Genomic DNA, 18,260 nt, shown 5'->3' with positions numbered 1-18,260 from the left:
ATTTGCAAACACCAAGCGTTTCATACGTATGCGCCTTTATGTATACACTATCAAGCAAGGATGGTAATAAATGGGAGGAACCTTCCCCTTCTCTTAATTTCCACCAATAGAATCATTTATTTGAACAGAGTGCGGCAGAAATAGTAAGAAAGTAATCGTGTCTAAGTCACATTAAAAGTTTGATCGAAAAATGATATTTTATTTACATTTGTTAAATCGATGTTTCGATGATTTGCATTGTACGTAGTAAAAGTATCAGTTGATAGAAAATCTTCGCATGCGCTTGACAGAACTATTCGAAAGAACAAAGCTCATCCCACTGTGAAGCGAGATTGGATAAATACAAATCGTTTAGGAATGGCAGATATTAAACAAGATCATAAAACTGAGGATACTGATAATTATGGAATAGGTAATAGTGCTGAACCAAAAAATATGCAAGAATTGACGGAGTATGTGAGTACGATATAATTCATTATTGTGATACTCTGTATTAATATTTCCATAATGCGACTGTCTATTCTTGTTTATATTTTTTTGTATATTTTAGGTACAAACACTATTACAGAATATGCAAGGGAAATTTCAAACAATGTCAGATCAAATTCTTGGAAAAAATATCCTTTTTTATCAGTTGCTTAAGATACATTTTCTTAGATAACCTCAAAAATAAAGTGTGCATCAAAGTATATATTTTATAAGCATAATTTTTCTGCTAAAAAAATACAAATTATTACATGTGTGAAAAACAGTTTATTTAAGGGAGTTTATTTAACGTTTTCATAAATAATATTATAACTATCCTTAATACAAAATACTAGATGAAATGGGAAACAGAATAGACGATTTAGAAAAGAATATTACAGATTTGATGACACAAGCTGGTGTAGAAGGAGGTGATAAATGATTGTATTTATTATATTATTAATTTTGATATAGGAACAAAGACATCTTCTACGTATAACACATATTATACTATACTAACAAATATTATTATAAAAAAACGGTATTTGTATATTATTGGTATGAATTTTTGATCATTAAAATAATAAAATGACTTTTTTGCTATAAAGTAGTGGTATAATGAATATTTTATTTCCTTTCTGTTTGTAAGTAAAAATATACAATACATTTCAGTGCTAGATAAATACTATTAGATCACCCATGCTTGATCATCATAGGCATTGTTAGAAATTTTTGATATATAGGAATTGGTGGTATTGTTTTGACAATAAGTCTTGTTGAATCCTTATATCCAGAATTAGCTTGCAGTTCAATCTAGAATTGAACAAAATATTTTGGAGATAATAGATTATTTAGAATTACATAGATTTATGCCTGGTTCTCACAGGTTTCTCTTTAGTAGATTCAGACTCTGTTTCTTCTGAACTATCTCTAAATTCCTCAATCTGTACAGATTCTGAAGAGTTTGTCTTTAAGCTCGACTTTGCAGAATCCTACAAAAATATTCATTGCAGTTATAGTGTAAGCATTTGCATTGAATTATAGCATATTGGTATACAATGATGATCGATTTATACTAACAATCGAGGTAGATTCGATTGCATGATTAGCTAATTTCTGAGAATTTGCGGGCGAAGACATGAAACGACTTGCCAAATTGGTAAGTGAATAAGACTGCCGAAATGAAGTTCGTCCAACGGTAGGCAATCTCGCAATAGAATCGGGTATATGCATTACTTCACGAAATTCCTGGAATTAATCATTGCTTTAATTAATTTAAAGGGTAGAGACATGTTTCTCTACTTATATTTTAGTAATTTATATGACAAGTTAATACTCAATAACTAGTGGAATAAAACAATTACCCCATTCATGTTTCCTCTTATTATTTGAAAGTCCTGCGAGTAAGTATCAAAAAATAATACTAATTTAAGGTAATTTCAAGACTATACAACAGATCCAACGTAAATATGTGAAAAATATTTCTTTATATTAGACTATGAATATTATTTAAGCAAAAGGTGGCCTACCTCTAAATCTTTAACTTCATCGATTTCTGCAATATCCTGGTAACCTTTTGTCAGTAATTCAAGAGTTTTTGCATGAAAACTTAGTTCAATGATAATAAAATCCAAAAGTACAGTTTTCAGATCATGCAATTTCCGCTTTTCGAATGCATCGATTTGTTCTTCTAAACCTTTAACAACTCTTGAAACTTCAACAGAAGCTTTCATGAGCTCAGACTCGGCTTGAGACTATGTTGATTTTTAAGAATTTAAAATAATTGTAATTTTTTAACACTGCTTAAATGTAATTAGTTAAATACATTGAAATTGAAGGTAAGGATACAATCATCTGTCTGTTTCTAGGATTTCGTTCCCTAAGCCTATCTAGATGTCTTTTTCTTGTCAATTCTTTATCGCGTGTTGTAAATGTATTTTTTACGTCATCACGAGCGTGTTTGCAGATTGTCGCGTATTGAGAAAGTGGAGAAATTATTTTGGCATCGAATCTCTGCACTTTAGCGTCCCTAAAAATAACAAATAAAAATTGTGATAATTTAAACAGTAAAATTAATTTTTTCTGTTTCTGTGATTCAACAAGAAAATACCCACCTATAATCCCCAATTACTGACAAAGTTGCAGAAAAGTTTGCTAATCCGTTAGATAATGATTGATTTATCGTTTCCGATTGAGCGTAAGTTTCGATAATTTTTGCTATTTCATCTCCTTTATCGCGTAATCTAAAAGTACATTACGTAAATTTATACACAGAAAGATAAAGTACCATAGAAGAGAAATAATCGATATGTACAAGATCAATAGAAGCCGTTGTTATGTACAAACCTAGCAGCTTTTCTTGTATATGCCGCAAATGTCGTGCATAATTCTGCAAAATGTTTCTCTACGTTGGATATTCGATCTTGTACAAACTTTGCTTCTTGTTCCCTGAATAAATGTAATAAAATTATAAATATGAATCTCAATGAAAACTGAAGTTTGTGTAAATATAAATAATTGAAAATATGTACCAAATGCTGCTTTGAGATCTTGAACGTAACATTTTGTTCTATATCATTTCGCAACTTTTCTTTTATTTAAATCGATCGATCTTCATATGGAAGGTTCCATTGTTACGTCCGTATGGATGCCCCACCGATAGTTTACTACTGGCAGGTGGTGCATTATCCCTACAGGTGAGGTCGACTTTTGAGTATGCATATACTCTCATCGATCTATCTGGCTTTTGCTTACCTTTAACTGTTATACATTTAAGTAGAATTACAAATTTTCTATATGTTTTTAGGAAGGAGAAAAGCGGAAAAATTACTAAAAAATATCTTGTTTTTATTGTCATTATTTCTTATAAAATAGTCTTTATTACTGCAAATGAATGAGCTGCACCACTTCCGATAAGAATTCCTGTGTAATTGTAGGGCAGAAGCAGCTGTTCCGGAAATTTTACATCTTTCGTATGACCATTTCCACAATTTCCGTGTTCGTTCCAACCCCAACATAAAATTTCTCCATTCTCTAAAATGTTATAAATAAAATTTGATTTTCATCAAGTTTTTTTTTTTTGTTGCTGTTAGTTATTATGTGTATACCAGTTAATGCAACATTATGTTCTGAGCCAGCAGAAACTCGATGCATTTTAGGAAGATTTTCGATCCGCGTAGCTTTCCAAGTTGATGGCTTTTCAAGTTTTGTAATACCTAACTGCCCATATGTATTTCGGCCCCAACCAAAAATGTTATTATCTAATAGTAAACTAACAAAACAATCAGATTTTGAAAATATGTATGTATTGTGTTAATCAAGTTGTCAAATAGTATTACCATTTAATACAATTATATGCGACCAACCACTGTACATATTAATTGGCAATTTAAACTGAACATCCGATAGTTTTATTGGAATGAATGATTTTGGACATGCATCTGTATTTAATCCTAATTGGCCGTATTTATTATCACCAAATGCATAAATATTTCCATCTTTCGCTACCGCGATTGTATGGTATTGACCACAACTGACGCTCTCGATGTCCGATAATGTTAAAACTATTTAAATCCATTACAAAATAATCTTTATTCACATTGTGAAAACATGTTTCTCTTAATTCCTTTATTTCTAAATACATTTACCTTCTGTAAAATTATATGCTGCACTTAAAGATTCCTTACTATTCGAGAAGCTTAAACCTAACTGTCCTTTGCTACCTGTCCCTGCTACTAAAATTTTACAATCTTCCGTTAATAGGGCAGTATGTCTTAAACCCATTGAAATTCCTTTAATTTTTCGACCAGTTACAACTTCGAAGGGTTCGTGTGTCCATTGAAGACTATTCGGATGTTTTCCTAATTGACCAAAACGATTCGAGCCCCACAAGAGTAAAGTGCCTTCTATTGTTAACGCAGCGGAACAATCCCAGCCGCACGCTATATCCACGATAACCTTGTTCTTCAATTTTTCATTTAATTCTCGAAATGATAAAATACTATCCTTCGTCGGAAAGCCTACTTGTCCTTTATTGTTCCAACCGCAAGAATAAACGCGACCGGAATCATCTAAAATTAACGTGTGACCAGCACCGCCAACTATTTTTTTTATTTTTTTCGGTTCTAGGGAGCATTTTGATAAATCAACTTCACATGGTAAAACACACTCTTCCGACTCAATTCCTTGTCCAAGTTGGCCGTGAGAATTAGCACCCTATAATAAGTATTAGTTTCGTTTGATTTCAATATTTTTGTTTAAAATATTCCCGCTCAGAGGTAAGATTTCCGTTCAAATCTTGTTTTATCGATCGTAAATAATATTTTCTAATAGCACAAGTACACGCGTACAATATCTTATTTTAGAAATATCAGATCATATTGACATTATTATTCATGAAAATAATATTTAAATATGTGAATATAGAAAAAGTAATATTTTCTATGAATATAAGACAGAGTCCTACTTATATTTAAAATGAAACCGTTATGAACACATGCCATAAAAATAATTTATTACATTACCCACGACATTAAGGAATAGGACATTGCTATAATTATGTCTTTGGAAATTGTTACTTATTAATATATTAAAACACCCAACCAAAAAATTAATAAACTAAAAAATAGATAATTGTACACTGAAGCACAGATAAAACATAAAATAGACCTATCATTTTGTGGAATTTTGTGTCATAAGTCATAGGAACTGAAATATCGAGTTTTTCTCTGCCCTCTACAATTTATAGCAGTAAATTAATGAATTATATTCAGCATATCTCGTCTATATGTACATCAGATCGGTAAGGTTGGAGATGACACTAATGTGGTAAGTGAGTGTTGTTAGCAGATAAAAGATTGTAACTACGTAAGTGATCTACACTATGTCTTGTCTATGACTGAATGTATTTTCATCATACGACATACGATATAGGTGGCGGCAAAACCTAAAACGCACAGATTTCTTGTTTAACTTATTAGTTTTGTTTATACAAACATGCATTCTTTCCATAATATGTACAAAATCATTTTTTAATAAATTTTGTTGATTATAACATTGGGTAAAGTACTGATGGAACATATACAATGGAAGAATCGATAAAGTTTGATATTAAAGAGGTTAAAACCGATCTTTTGCGCGCGATAAATGAATGTTCCCAACGCGGATTATTACATACGACAAAATGGTATGTACATTTCCTGATATAAATTTAAGTAAAATCTTTATTCCATTACTATGGGAAGGATAAAAAATATGTTATCTTTATAGGCTAGCTGAATTAAGTTATTCCTTGAAAGATGTTAAATTAAATATACATGACACTACTGTTGACTTGTATTTATCGGAGACAAGCGAAGAGGAAGACACGTATATTTTAGCAAAAACTTATTTTGATTTGAAAGAATATGATAGAGCTGCCTATTTCACCGAGCAGTGTAAAACATCAAAAGTTCGATTTTTACATCTGTATTCTCGCTATTTATCTGGCGAAAAGAAAAAAATAGATGACATGACAGTGGTGCCTCCAGATCCTTTGAAAAACGAAAGTTTAAGATTGTTATGTGCCGACTTAAGAAAAGATCACCTGGCAAATAAACTTGATGGTTTTAGTCTTTATCTTTTTGGTGTAACTTTGAAAAAATTACAACTTACCAGGGAAGCCATGGATGTGCTGGTTGATGCAACGCATAAGCAACCCATGCATTGGGGATCTTGGCTAGAATTAGCTTCTTTAATCACTGACAGGGAGAAGCTTGAAAATTTGTGCTTACCTAATCATTGGATGAAGCATTTTTTTATGGCTCATATGTATTTAGAACTGCAATTAATAGATGAGGGCTTAGCATTATATTACGAATTACAATCAATGGGGTTTGCAAAAAATGGTTACGTACTTGCTCAAACCGCAATGACTGTAAACTACAGAAGAGGTAAATCAACTTCTCAATCAAATTGTTAACAAGGACTTTATCAATTATGGTCTGTTACATTATAATATTATCATTTTAGATGTTGATAATGCTATAGAAACATTTAAGAGGATAATAAAAGCAGATCCTTATTGTTTAGACAATATGGATACATATTCTAATATCCTCTATGTGAAAGAAATGAAAGTTGAACTAGCATATTTAGCTCACAGAGCAACAGAAATTGATAAATACAGGTTAGAAACATGTTGCATAGTAGGTAAGTTTATCGTATCTTACTATAAAAAAGTTATAGATTTACTAGTTTGCCGTTTAATTAAAGCAGTATCTTTTAGGAAATTATTATAGTTTAAGAGGAGATCATCAAAAAGCATCGATGTATTTCCATAGAGCATTAAAATTAAATCCACAATATCTTTCTGCTTGGACATTACTTGGTCATGAGTTTATGGAAATGAGAAATACCAATGGTGCTATTCATAGCTATAGACAAGCTATTGGTATGTATTATTGTATGTGCATATAAAATGAAACACGAGCATCTATTTATTTGCCCATTTTTTTATGTAGAAGTCAATAAGCGGGATTACAGAGCATGGTATGGTTTGGGTCAGACATATGAAATTTTAAAAATGCCGTTCTATGCACTGTATTATTATAAACAGGCTCAATTACTAAGGCCACATGATAGTAGAATGGTACAGGCATTAGGAGAAGCATACGAGAAACAAAATAAAATACAAGACGCGTTAAAATGTTATTATAAAGCATGCAATGTTGGTGATATCGAAGGAATGGCATTGTTGAAATTAGCCACGTATGTATTAAAGTTCAACCTTTTTTATTACGAAATGTGTTAAAATTGAAATATGCTTTAATACACTGTAGGTTATATGAAAAATTAGGTGAACATGATCATGCAGCAGCAGCGTATACGGATTTTGTGATGGATGAATTTATAAATGCGGATAGAACTGATTTAAGCCATGCGTACAAATATTTAACGCAGTATCATTTAAAACGAGAACAATTGGACCATGCTAATCATTATGCTCAGAAATGTTTGCAATTTGACGAGACAAAAGAAGAAGCTAAAGCATTGCTAAGAACGATTGCACAAAAGAGGGGAAAATTTGAACATTCGATGGTGGTAATTATAGAATATTTATGATATTTTACATTCATTCAGTATTAACAAATTTTTAATATTGTACCTATTACAGGTGGAAGATATGAATGAAACAGACCCGGTTATCGAACAAGGGGAAAGAGCAGATGCTACTCCGGGAAGTCAGTTATCGCCGATGAATTTGTCATTTATGCCTACGCCGTAAGATACAGAGAAAGATATTTTTTAATTCTTTGAGTTTACTTAAACTTTCAGTTTACATGTTGTATATATTTTTAATAAATATTGTACGATTAAATCATCGACATTATTTCATAGTAAATTTTCATTTATTGTATAATTTTCATACAAACGTACAAATTTTCTTGTGACAGTATAACTGTCATTTTCTAGAATATTATAATTATTCTACAATTATATTTAATATAAGACGTTTGATGAATTACTATAAGTAGGAAGTTCCATAAATTCGGGATAATTATAATAAAGATGTCGCATAGGTGGGGGGGCAGGTTGCATAGGTGGGGGGGTAGGTTGCATAGGTGGGGGGGCAGGTTGCATAGGTGGGGGGGTAGGTTGCATAGGACTTCGCAGTGGTTGGTCATGAGAATTCGGGTAATGGTTATTTGCTGAGAAAGACAGCGTTACATGTTCAACATTATAAATGTAAGGCGGGAATATTAGCGGTGGATTTTGTGGTATTTCAGGAAAACCAGGAGGAGCACAAGTAGGCGCTCGCACGCTATCTAAGGTATTGAATAATTGTGCAGACCATAGTTCCGCTGTGATCTGGGTATCAAAGGATTCATATGTGTGATGCCCGAAACTAAGTTCTGTCGATAAAGACGGTGTACTGTACGACGAAATTAGTTGATATGCGACTGATAACAATATGTCCGCTGATATTTTATTTTCCGTCATATAATTTAATGCCCGATCCATATTTCTAACCTGGAGAGAAAAAATTAATATCATGTTAGTTCATTTAGTTTATATGATAGAATGATTATAAGGGAAATAAAATAGTAATTGTAATCTGACCTGAGGTTTGTAAGTTACAGGTCTGTAAAATTGTTGTCTAGGGCACTCCGTTCTGACTGAAACTATTCCAACATCGTTATCCGTCAAAAAGGAGTTATCTATTTGCGTATCCCTGTCTATATACTTCGGATTATCTTGTTTTGATTTTTTATTTCCCACGGGTATTCTTGAATAATGTGATTTGTATTTAGTCAGACCATATCGTCGTAAACTGCGATTTTTTTTTTGTCTTTCCTTTTTGTTTCTCTGTTCCGTGTGCTCCTCGTTCTTCTTTTCATCAAATGTAAGTTTTCTATTTTCATTAGTAGGAGAAAATTTGATGGATAGTTCTCTCTTTTGTTCTGTTTCGTTCTCTTTTAACCAAGGTGTAATTAGGGAATCATTAGAAAATTTGTTGTTTCCTCCATTGTAAAAGAAATTAGTTCGTTTTGATTTTCTGTATTTGACGGATGCGAAAGATCTAGCAAACGAAGATGACGAATGCATGTTATCGGAAGAAGTGAATTTTTGTTCAAAGATTTGTGCAATTTCTTTATTCACGGAGAAATTGCTACCTTGTTTTCGAGTATACGATTTCGGAAATTTATTTTGAATAACATTACTTCGCTCATTTGCACACGATTCGGTATCTTGAGATACATTTATCGGGAACTGCGTTTTGTTGAAACTATCTTTTTCAGTTGATATATCCGTAGGCTGTTTCAATGCAGTGTGCGATATACAGCTGTCAATGTTTTTGCAGTTCAATGGCATATTTATTACCGTCACATTACTACCGTTGCTCGATTGATTTCTGGAAGAATCAGAATCTTTCTCGGCATCTTGAACCTTTGTCAACGGTCTGTCGTTCGAATTGTTTTCCATTTCTTGTCTTTTGCATTTCTGACTTGTTTGCTCCCATTCGTCCCTTTCTTCGTGATTTTCGTTGCATGGTTCGGTATGTTTTGTCTCTATGTGTTTATTGGAACCAAAAAATATCGAAAAAATTGCGTCAAATAAATGGGAGCACAAATTGTACAAGACGTGTTTGATACCATTTTTCACGATGGCATCTTTCAACGAACTTAAATATTTCCTTGATATCATGATCATGTTTTCTTTCGTTAGTGTTGAATGTTTTGTTAATACTTCTTGAAGATTGTTGCCACTGTCTCTGTTTGTTGTGGCCACAGGTTTTGTTGAATCCTGTACACTCCATACAATTCGCTGTAAAAACGATAAAACCGTGATTAACTCATATGATTTATTAGAATTACTTGTTAAATACGTTGAGCAAATTCTATAATGTTCCGAATACGTGTTTTATGATAATGCGTGCGATATGAGAAAACACTTGATGTGTATCCAAACATTGACGTGTGTAAGCGCAAAACTATAAAATGTTGATCATTAAACTGTGCATAGATATTAAAAGTCAGTCGTGTGATGAAATACAATTGGTGAATTTCGCTCGAACTTTGCGCGAGATAATCTTGTCGAAAGTGAGCATTTCTTCAAGCATCAAAGGAATTTATCATTACGTAAATATTGTTAAAATTTAGATAATTTGAAACATAATTAGTATTGGTTTATCTAGAAAACGACGTCACGATGTACCAGACACCGTTCATTACCTTACTGTCTCAAGCAACAAGTATCTTAATTAATGAAATTACTTCTACTTAATTCTTCAAGAAAATAATATTGCACAAACAGATACTGATACATTTGGCTTTTTTTCTTTCCCACTTCTTTCAAGCAATAGTACTTACGTTATCAATGTGAGAGCACCGACATATCCCTCTTTGTACATATGTGTTTTTATTTTTCTTTGACATGATAACTGTCATTGTATCGCACTCGTCTTGCTATGTTCTTGTATCACTATTGGCACAATTAACGTTTCAAGTTTTTGTTGAATCTGAGGTAGATGCTAAGTCTTCACTACACTTGAGAAACGTCAAATGAGATGAAAAATTCACGCGCAAGATTATCGTTTCAAATTTTTGTTGAATCTGAGGTAGATGCTAAGTCTTCACTACACTTGAGAAACGTCAAATGAGATGAAAAATTCACGCGCAAGATTATCGTTTCAAATTTTTGTTGAATCTGAGGTAGATGCGAAGTCTTCACTACACCTGAAAAACTTCAAATGATGTGGAAAATTCACGCGCAAACTTTTATACCAAGAAATGCCGGTATTCTGCTTCCTGATTGGTCGACCAATCAAGTGGGTAGAAGAACATTTGTAAGAAAATTAAAATTCGGGGGGTAATTATCCCTTGCGAAGTCCCAATTCTAACATCTGTATCCGCTTTTCATCAATACGCCTTCAGGTCAATTCGTTCCTTTCAATACCTTACCGTTTATTATTAGACACTTTGAGCAGACCCGAGCTCTACCCACATTTTAAAACAATTACACAGATTAGGAAAATTTATTACATTTTTAAAGTACTATCTAAATTTCGCTTATCGGATTCATCAAATTTAATCGTTCTGTATAATTTCTGATATAACAATTGCTTATCTGTAATCAATCAAGATCATTCGTTATCCATAAATATCGATCGATAATAAGCAGATGTCCCGTTATGTGGAGGTGAAGAATATAACTAGAACAAAAGAAAACTCATTCAGCAACCAGGCCTGTTTGGGTCTTTTGAAAGTTTAGGATCGAGGGTTGAGGATTAACGAAGAAAATTAAGTGTAATAAATTTGTTCTTGACTCGTTTGCATCATGGCCCTGCTTCAAAGGACTGGTCCCTTTTACCGCGCGCGGTCGGTCGTGGGTGCAGTAAATGACATCCGAATTCTTCATGGAGTTTATCAAAAATTTACTGTTCAAAACGATTGGTAGACAATGTTACTTCGCAAAAATCGCATCTTACATTCTTTATAACAAAGAAAAAAATTAAGAATTATTTATTTAAAGAAAAAATTATTTAGATTAAAATGGAAATAAAAAAAAGCAGTCGCAGCGTGCGGATTAATCCGCGCTTGGATGCAAATGGGTTAAGATTTACAGTTAATTTTACTCTCTCACATATTTGATCCTTCGACGACGAAATTACCCGGCATGGCAAGAGGTTTGCATTTCCTTAAACGTAAAGAAGATAACTTTGGAAATTTAATTTTACGAAATTATTTAAAATAATTCTACCGCTCTAAATATTTGACAATTTCAGATCGTATATTCTATCTTATTATTTTCTTTTTTCATTTATTTATGTTATTTCTTTATTTAGTATTGTTATTTTTCAACTCCGTCTTCTGGAGCACTCTTTTAATATGTAACATGTACAAGAGAATATTCTTTGCAATTGATTACGAATAAATATTATTACTACTCTATGTTACGTTCGGGAAGTGTCTAGTTAATAAATTGTCTAAATGTCTAATAAATCAGACTCTATTCTTCGGTCAAGACGGCTATTAGCTGCGAAAATATAATTGGTCGGAGGGCAATAATCCTAAGGAACTGTCATAAAATTAAGCATTTTTGCTTTACCATTAAGGCTCTTAATTGCTATAACGTATCTTTCAAATTGGGAAATTCCTTAGGGTCATTGTCCAAACAGGTATAAAATGGGATTAGCATATTTTTGCAAAACGACTGACACCTATTTACAGTTTTCCTTCGTGACAGCATCGTATCCGAACTTAACTGAGTCTTTATCCTTTGATCGGTCACTATTTTGACTGGTTTTCCGTTCATTGATGAATTATCTTCACGTGTATTGCGTACTCCGTTCCGTCAATCTCTTTACTTATATTCTCATCGTCATTATCTTAACTTGTTACGTACATTGTTGTTGTTATTAATTTTGCGTTCGATGAATGTGATGCAAACAAATTAGAAGATAAATCAGATTTTGTCGAATATTACAGCTTTAAAATCTTGATATTTTTCAAATTGTTTTTTAAGCGGTTACTTTATGGAACTAATACTATAACTTTATTACGTGAGATACGCAAAGGTAGAACTTTAACAATTACGGAATACTGTTATAGGATACAAACTCACGCAAGCATGTAGACACGCGAGAATGTACGCACGAATACTTGAATGCATGCATGAATATGTCTGCACGCACGCGAATATTAATGGTCGTGCACACCTATACACCTGAATGTATGTATGCACGCAACACAAAAACACGCACTCTTCATTGCTGTTTTGATATAATTTAACTATGCTTATTTATCATTTTTTAAATATGATTATTACGTTTATCTTCTGATGAAATTTCAATAAAAATATTTTTACTATATGTACTAAATTATTTGTGAAAAGATTGTGTCTAAAATTTATTTTTTTTATACACAGAATATTGGCCATTTTACATACAAATAAATAATAGAAAATGTACAGCGTTTCGAAGAAGGTTTCTAAGCTGGCGCGCAATTCAATAGAGCATGGCGGCCATATTGACTGTGTTCTCCCAACCCAGTGCCAAGGATGTTTGTGCGTGCCTGGCACCACTGCTGTTACATCGCGGTCGTTGTCGTCAACGTCGTCGTTGTCGTTGTTATTCTTATTATCGTCGTCAACGTTGCTCCTGTCGTTGAATAGTAATAGTCATTGACGTGCAGAGATATCGAACAGTTCAGGACGCATTGATAACATTTTTACAGTATTGACACTTTCTGTTCGCGAGATGTCAAATCAAATATGTCTAAAATGGAACAGTTTTTTAAACAACATAGCAACGAGTTTCGAAAGTCTCTGGGAAGAGGAAGGTTTAGTAGATGTGACATTGGCAAGTGATGGACAGTGTCTTACTGCTCACAAAGTGATTCTCTCAGCAAGTAGTCCATTCTTTAAAAAAGTTTTCCAGGTTAGTTTCCTATATTCTTTACTTCACATTTATGATTTCGTTAACGTTTTGGCAGTCGTTTTATCCTTGAGTAAAATTCTTTGTCAATCTATTTAATCAGTAAGATGTAACGAAGAAATTCTTTAAACAATAATGCACAGCGTTTGAGGTTATCGTATCTTGAAGAATACGAATTTTATTTCGAACTTGTCTGTCTTATTTCGAACTTAACTGTCACATGAATTTTACCAATGATCGTGTTACAATTTAATAAAAATATTACTTTTTTGATTTTTTTTTGCGTTATAGACAAACCCCTGTCAACATCCAGTCATAATACTTCAAGATGTGCACTTTAGCGAATTAGAAGCCTTACTTATATTTATATATAAAGGAGAAGTAAATATCGAGCAAAAGAATTTGCCAGCACTTTTAAAAGCTGCAGAGACGCTGCAAATTCGTGGTCTTTCGGGAGGGGATATATTTGCTAAGGAATCGTATAAAAGACTAGTGGAGTTGGAACAAGCGGTGGAAGAAGGAACAGCTACTGCCAAGGAAGAAACTCCAAAAAAGAAACAAAAATTAAACAAACATCAGAATTCTATATTAGAATCAGCACTGACACCTAAGGTATCGCAAGTAGAGAACACGGATGAATCTACGACCAGTGAACAGAGTGGCAAAGAGGGAGATTATTTATTGCAGAAAAATATGCAAAATCCGATATATCATCGTTTAGAAATGAAGGTTAGTTGTATATTATACTAATAATATGTTTTAAGCAGTAATGATTAATCGAATATATGAAATAAAGTTGAATGGATTGTATTTCAGATAGAACCATTAGAAACTGTGCTTGAAGACTCTCAAAAACAATCTGCAACGGACAAGGATCCAACAGAAAGGTTAGACACAGGGCAACTCGTTGGGAGTCAAGGTTAGTAGTATACATATATGAAATTAGGATATCGCTTTGTAGACAATAGTAGAAGACATAATCATATGCATGTTATTTTAAGAATATATTATATTTATCTTGCACAATTTGTGTATATTTTGATATTATACATGTCTATGTATTTTATAATTGCATTCAATCTCATATTTCATGGTAAACTGTATGATATGTGTACAAATTTTATAAATTAGAGAAGAATAGGGCAATATATACATTTCAATGCGTACGTGTTGGTAAAATTCAGTTCATAAATCGAATCATTATGGTTAATATTGGAAAATGTATGTTAGGGTGTATGATAGAATTTACAATTTGATTGATAAAAATTTCATATTGTGTATGTTCGAGTATCTCATTCAAATTAGGTGCATACTCGTTTTCGATGCTTTTTCAAATCGTTGAGTTAGCTTTGATCGTCACTTCTGCTTTATTATCCACATTGGTGTGACACGTATTTCTTTCATTTCTTTTTATTTCGTTCGATGTTACAAGCAAACTCATAGTGGAAATGGGAACGTGTGTAGATAGTAAATAAATACATATATGCGTAAATAAAAATTGTACGATCGGGGAAACTAGAGGTCAAGGCGTAGATAACGTCAAGTTATCTAGTTCAACAGGTGACTAAACGAAAGAGAGGAGAAAGAAATAATTGAATGGTCTCGTTTATTAGTATATTTACGTAGTTTATTACGAAAAGTCCTGGCTTCTAGTACTCAAAAACGTCATCTAGATCTTGTTCTACGTTTACGCGTAAAACTATCTGTGCATGCGTGACGGAGAAGACAAATGGAATGATACGCAATCGATCGTTTAACGCGACATTAACGAACCTGGTCGAATTTGCTTGATTGTTCGGTACGCTGCAATTCACGCGTCAGGGGGATCCGTGTCTAAAGCAGGCTGTGCTCTGATGTGTGTGGCAGGGTCTGGGAACAGCCCTGCTGAAGACATTTCCGGTTTATCTGGGTTATCCGGCCTAACTGGATTCTCGGACGTGAAGCCACTGCTATACGCGTATCAGCAACTACCTTACGCCGATCTTCTGCCGAGTCCGGAGATAATCTCAACGTGGGCATCCTCTCGACCGATGGATCATTTGGCCTGTGACCTTATGAAGATCCTTTTTACCCCGGAGGAGAGGATTCTCTGTAACGTAAATGGCAAGATGGGAAAGCAGCAGTTCGATAGTAACAAAATACATTTGATAAGAGAAGTTTTGTTGCACTTTAGTGGTATTGCACCTAATAGCGTGGAATGGGAGGAAACTTGGAAAAATTGCGTAACTAAAATCGATACTAGCAATAGGGGTTTGAAGAGGTATCTATTCCAAAGGCGGTCGGTTTACACTCAATGACTAGGGCGTTTCAGGTCAGGGATAAAACGGAAACGTTTTCACTGGCTAGAATGAAGTGTTTCTTTCACTGATTCGTCGTTTCGATTGTCTAAGATCATCTAGGATCATCTTAGATCGCCTCGAATGTTTCCATATCCTTTCTTTTTAAAGAAGGATGCGAGTAGGTGGAGCGAGAAAATTGACACGAAAGAGTAGAATGTGTTCAAAGAAAGAGTAGAGGAACGGGAAGCATTCTAGGCATGGTCCAACTATTTATATATATGCTTCACGTTTGTTTTCACGGGGCAAATGATCGAGTAATTTTATATTAATTCTATTTTTTACCATTGTCTTTCGTTTTGATAACGATCACGCAACGCGTGCTCCGGAGACTTGTTTCACGGCTGAGGAAGTCGATCGTTCCATTTTTTGATTCCTTTGATTCTCTTTTTCTTTGTACCTTGTATCTCGTACGTTGTGCAACGCAACATTCCTTCCAATTCTCCATTTACAATGTTCACGCAGATGTGCACTCTCGCCGTAGACGATCTACATAACACGATATTAATAGTAATCGCGTCGTGTCGTAAGGACCCCGCAGAGTTTTTTACGCTCAAAGACGCGACAACTAAGATCACATTTGTTACTGTGCGCGCGTAGATGGATACATAGGTGAAGGTGCTTACGTTTACCTTCGTACACACTATATACGCGTGCGTGCATAATTGCGCTTCGCATTATTGACGACTTTAAAAAAGACGAATACGTCGAAACTATTACGATGGAAGTAGTAATATAAGATATGCTTTTACGATGTTTAAGGCGTTTAATATGCCGTGACGAAACTTCACGCAAACGATTCGCAGCTATCGATAGCACACAATTTTATTCTATCGTTTATTTTGAATCAAACGAACACATAAATCTGGTTTTCCTCATTTATTTGTTATCTCTCTGTTTCTTTCTCGTTTGATCTTGAGAAGGTACGAAATGCTTCGAGTTGACTGTTATTTAAATCTATGCGATTGTAGACAAAATACACACATACACGAAAACGACTGGTTGCAAATAAACCTATTTTACATTTTTAATCGTCTCGTCATTTCCCGATACTCCTCTTTTCCTCTGTACATACATATATTATATGTACGGACTATTAGATTTTCTACTTGGTGCTTTTCTCGGATAATTTGCGCGTTTAAACGTACATTCGCAAATACTTGGAGAAGAATGAACTAATTATAAGAAGAACGAACGTTGGACATACTATGAGTTAATTCATCGCATCCTTGATCCATTCGAAGATTATTATCCATTTCCCAAAGAAAGAGAAAAGAGAGATCCTAGATGAACCGACAAGATCCTTGTTCGAATTCCTTTCAATTGGTTCCGTTGACTGACGAAGACAGACAAATATCTCGAACTGAGTGAAGAAAATTTGACGTCGCGGACTGGAATTACTTGCAGGATCATCGAAGCCGAATGTAACCGTAATCGCCGACGCACGAGAGACTTCGACTCCTTCGTCCGAGCCAGAAACGCGCGCGAGATTTCCCATTGACCTTGATCGAACTCCACCTTGGAATACTTATCGACACTCGGACGAACTTCACTTGCCGAATCATTTGTATTCGGAATCGATGCCCGATCAACAGGAATCTACATCAAACATTCTCGTGGAACGAGACGCAAGAGTTCTACATTCCGTATTTCCAACTTGCCCCGGGACCGCTGGCAATTCAGAATTCCCCGAAGAAACCGTCAATGGCGTCACAGCGTATCCACCATTTCCGTGTCCGTTCTGCGATAGAGCGTACACGAGTTGGGGCTTTCGTCGAAGGCACATCAAAGCCGTGCACACGATTTCGCCGTCCTTAAACTGCAAATGGTGTTTACAGGTGCGTATGTAGATAGCGACTATAATATCCGATAAGGTATGATGTAAATTTACAATGATTTTTAGGTTCTTCCTACGCATGCGGCTTGGAGACGTCACGTAATATTAGCGCATAATCTGTCTGCGAGCGACGCACACAATGGGCTCCTAATTTTAGAGGAAGCGCATATGGTTTTACAAATTGCGCGCCCCACCAGGTTAGATACTTTAGTTAACATAATTAAACAAAATTCCCAACAGAATAGCAATCCCGAGAATTCCCAGTCGGACAAAGATTGAATTGGAAGATTGGATCGTGGTATAATATCGATCTGCCCGGGCCGTTCTCGAAATCGTTTACTCGTAGTCGAAACTTTGCTATCGACGGACGATTTTGGAAGGATAGTTACGCTGTACAGGTTTACGCGATAGAACATTGTTTAAGTTATTCTCGTTCGTAGAAAATACGTCAATGAACCAAATTTTCCACAAATGCCTAATCGTTTTTTTTATATACGTATATTTTCGTTGTATATATCGCTTTTATAGTCATTATCAACGGCCAGTATCACGCTGTCGAGCGTGAGATATTTTTATTGTTGTATTAATTAAATTTTTGTAAAAAAGAAAATAAATATTTAATGTATGATAAAGTATTTCTTCCGCTGTGTTGAGCTGCTGTATTGCGTTCGCTTTAACGAAACGAGACACAAGCATATAGCTTCAA

The 18,260-nt window shown here is 34.2% G+C and overlaps 5 protein-coding genes across 17 annotated transcripts in view; 3 read left to right on the top strand and 2 right to left on the bottom strand.

Annotated features, from left to right (window-relative positions):
- The first annotated feature begins 107 nt into the window (after positions 1–107).
- LOC122566639 (heat shock factor-binding protein 1) lies at positions 108–1,072 on the top strand. The gene is made up of 3 exons (XM_043724195.1): positions 108–456; positions 551–617; positions 819–1,072. The coding sequence occupies exons 1-3, from the start codon at positions 358–360 to the stop codon at positions 905–907; spliced, it is 255 nt and encodes an 84-aa protein (XP_043580130.1). The 5' UTR covers positions 108–357; the 3' UTR covers positions 908–1,072.
- LOC122566618 (protein FAM92A-A) lies at positions 1,069–3,241 on the bottom strand. 2 transcript variants are annotated; one of them, XM_043724170.1, is made up of 10 exons: positions 3,220–3,241; positions 2,997–3,155; positions 2,812–2,913; positions 2,580–2,708; positions 2,314–2,494; positions 1,995–2,219; positions 1,830–1,862; positions 1,546–1,713; positions 1,350–1,457; positions 1,069–1,278 (listed from the first exon to the last, which is right to left on the bottom strand). In XM_043724170.1, the coding sequence occupies exons 2-10, from the start codon at positions 3,026–3,028 to the stop codon at positions 1,159–1,161; spliced, it is 1,098 nt and encodes a 365-aa protein (XP_043580105.1). In that variant the 5' UTR covers positions 3,029–3,155; positions 3,220–3,241; the 3' UTR covers positions 1,069–1,158. The 2 variants fall into 2 exon arrangements, with proteins under 2 accessions (XP_043580105.1, XP_043580114.1); XM_043724179.1 differs by lacking the exons at positions 1,830–1,862; positions 3,220–3,241 and having other exon boundaries at positions 2,997–3,138.
- LOC122566613 (ultraviolet-B receptor UVR8) lies at positions 3,050–5,259 on the bottom strand. Of its 2 annotated transcripts, none has more exons than XM_043724146.1 (6): positions 4,989–5,259; positions 4,113–4,680; positions 3,804–4,028; positions 3,573–3,725; positions 3,350–3,498; positions 3,050–3,225 (listed from the first exon to the last, which is right to left on the bottom strand). In XM_043724146.1, exons 1-6 carry the CDS (start codon positions 5,010–5,012, stop codon positions 3,193–3,195), a joined length of 1,152 nt encoding a protein of 383 aa, XP_043580081.1. In that variant the 5' UTR covers positions 5,013–5,259; the 3' UTR covers positions 3,050–3,192. The 2 variants fall into 2 exon arrangements, with proteins under 2 accessions (XP_043580081.1, XP_043580091.1); XM_043724156.1 differs by having other exon boundaries at positions 3,090–3,257.
- Positions 5,260–5,384: 125 nt separating this feature from the next.
- On the top strand, positions 5,385–12,919 carry LOC122566598 (cell division cycle protein 23 homolog). Of its 3 annotated transcripts, none has more exons than XM_043724094.1 (8): positions 5,386–5,650; positions 5,734–6,395; positions 6,475–6,654; positions 6,731–6,895; positions 6,966–7,212; positions 7,284–7,545; positions 7,619–7,725; positions 12,874–12,919. In XM_043724094.1, the coding sequence occupies exons 1-8, from the start codon at positions 5,550–5,552 to the stop codon at positions 12,902–12,904; spliced, it is 1,755 nt and encodes a 584-aa protein (XP_043580029.1). In that variant the 5' UTR covers positions 5,386–5,549; the 3' UTR covers positions 12,905–12,919. The 3 variants fall into 3 exon arrangements, with proteins under 3 accessions (XP_043580040.1, XP_043580029.1, XP_043580019.1); XM_043724084.1 differs by lacking the exon at positions 12,874–12,919 and adding an exon at positions 8,232–8,387; XM_043724105.1 differs by lacking the exons at positions 7,619–7,725; positions 12,874–12,919 and having other exon boundaries at positions 5,385–5,650; positions 7,301–7,442.
- A 113-nt stretch (positions 12,920–13,032) lies between these two features.
- LOC122566558 (protein Wnt-6-like) overlaps positions 13,033–18,260 on the top strand; it is a 71,959-nt gene continuing 66,731 nt past the window's right edge. For 2 of the 9 annotated variants that reach the window (XR_006316551.1, XM_043723999.1), the window contains exons 1-5: positions 13,033–13,384; positions 13,673–14,110; positions 14,198–14,300; positions 17,125–17,555; positions 17,621–17,751. Coding sequence is in view for 4 of the 9 variants with exons in the window: in XM_043723999.1 (XP_043579934.1) it covers positions 13,205–13,384; positions 13,673–14,110; positions 14,198–14,300; positions 17,125–17,555; positions 17,621–17,751 (1,283 nt within the window). In the remaining 5 variants the exon portion in view is untranslated. Of the gene's footprint in view, positions 13,385–13,672; positions 14,111–14,197; positions 14,301–17,124; positions 17,556–17,620; positions 17,752–18,260 lie in introns of those variants that run through there. The other 7 variants (XR_006316555.1, XM_043724033.1, XM_043724072.1 and 4 more) reach the window with 5 other exon arrangements.

Source organism: Bombus pyrosoma, linkage group LG1, assembly GCF_014825855.1.
Source record: "Bombus pyrosoma isolate SC7728 linkage group LG1, ASM1482585v1, whole genome shotgun sequence".
Lineage (NCBI taxonomy): Eukaryota > Metazoa > Arthropoda > Insecta > Hymenoptera > Apidae > Bombus > Bombus pyrosoma.
This window is presented reverse-complemented; position numbering and strand designations above follow the sequence as displayed.

Bases quoted from the DNA above. Each gene is read 5' to 3' on its own strand.
- LOC122566639 (XM_043724195.1), top strand. From the start codon at position 358: ATGGCAGATATTAAACAAGATCATAAAACTGAGGATACTGATAATTAT. The intron at 457-550 runs GTGAGTACGATA...TGTATATTTTAG, and splicing joins TGCAAGAATTGACGGAGTAT to GTACAAACACTATTACAGAA. The intron at 618-818 runs ATATCCTTTTTT...AATACAAAATAC, and splicing joins AGATCAAATTCTTGGAAAAA to TAGATGAAATGGGAAACAGA.
- LOC122566618 (XM_043724170.1), bottom strand. From the start codon at position 3,028: ATGTTACGTTCAAGATCTCAAAGCAGCATTTG. The intron at 2,709-2,811 runs GTTTGTACATAA...ATGTACTTTTAG, and splicing joins TATACAAGAAAAGCTGCTAG to ATTACGCGATAAAGGAGATG. The intron at 2,495-2,579 runs GTGGGTATTTTC...TGTTATTTTTAG, and splicing joins TCAGTAATTGGGGATTATAG to GGACGCTAAAGTGCAGAGAT.
- LOC122566613 (XM_043724146.1), bottom strand. From the start codon at position 5,012: ATGTCCTATTCCTTAATGTCGTGG. The intron at 3,726-3,803 runs GTAATACTATTT...GTTTACTATTAG, and splicing joins GCATATAATTGTATTAAATG to ATAATAACATTTTTGGTTGG. The intron at 3,499-3,572 runs GTATACACATAA...ATAACATTTTAG, and splicing joins ACATAATGTTGCATTAACTG to AGAATGGAGAAATTTTATGT.
- LOC122566598 (XM_043724084.1), top strand. From the start codon at position 5,550: ATGGAAGAATCGATAAAGTTTGATATTAAAGAGGTTAAAACCGATCTT. The intron at 5,651-5,733 runs GTATGTACATTT...TTATCTTTATAG, and splicing joins TTATTACATACGACAAAATG to GCTAGCTGAATTAAGTTATT. The intron at 6,396-6,474 runs GTAAATCAACTT...TTATCATTTTAG, and splicing joins GACTGTAAACTACAGAAGAG to ATGTTGATAATGCTATAGAA.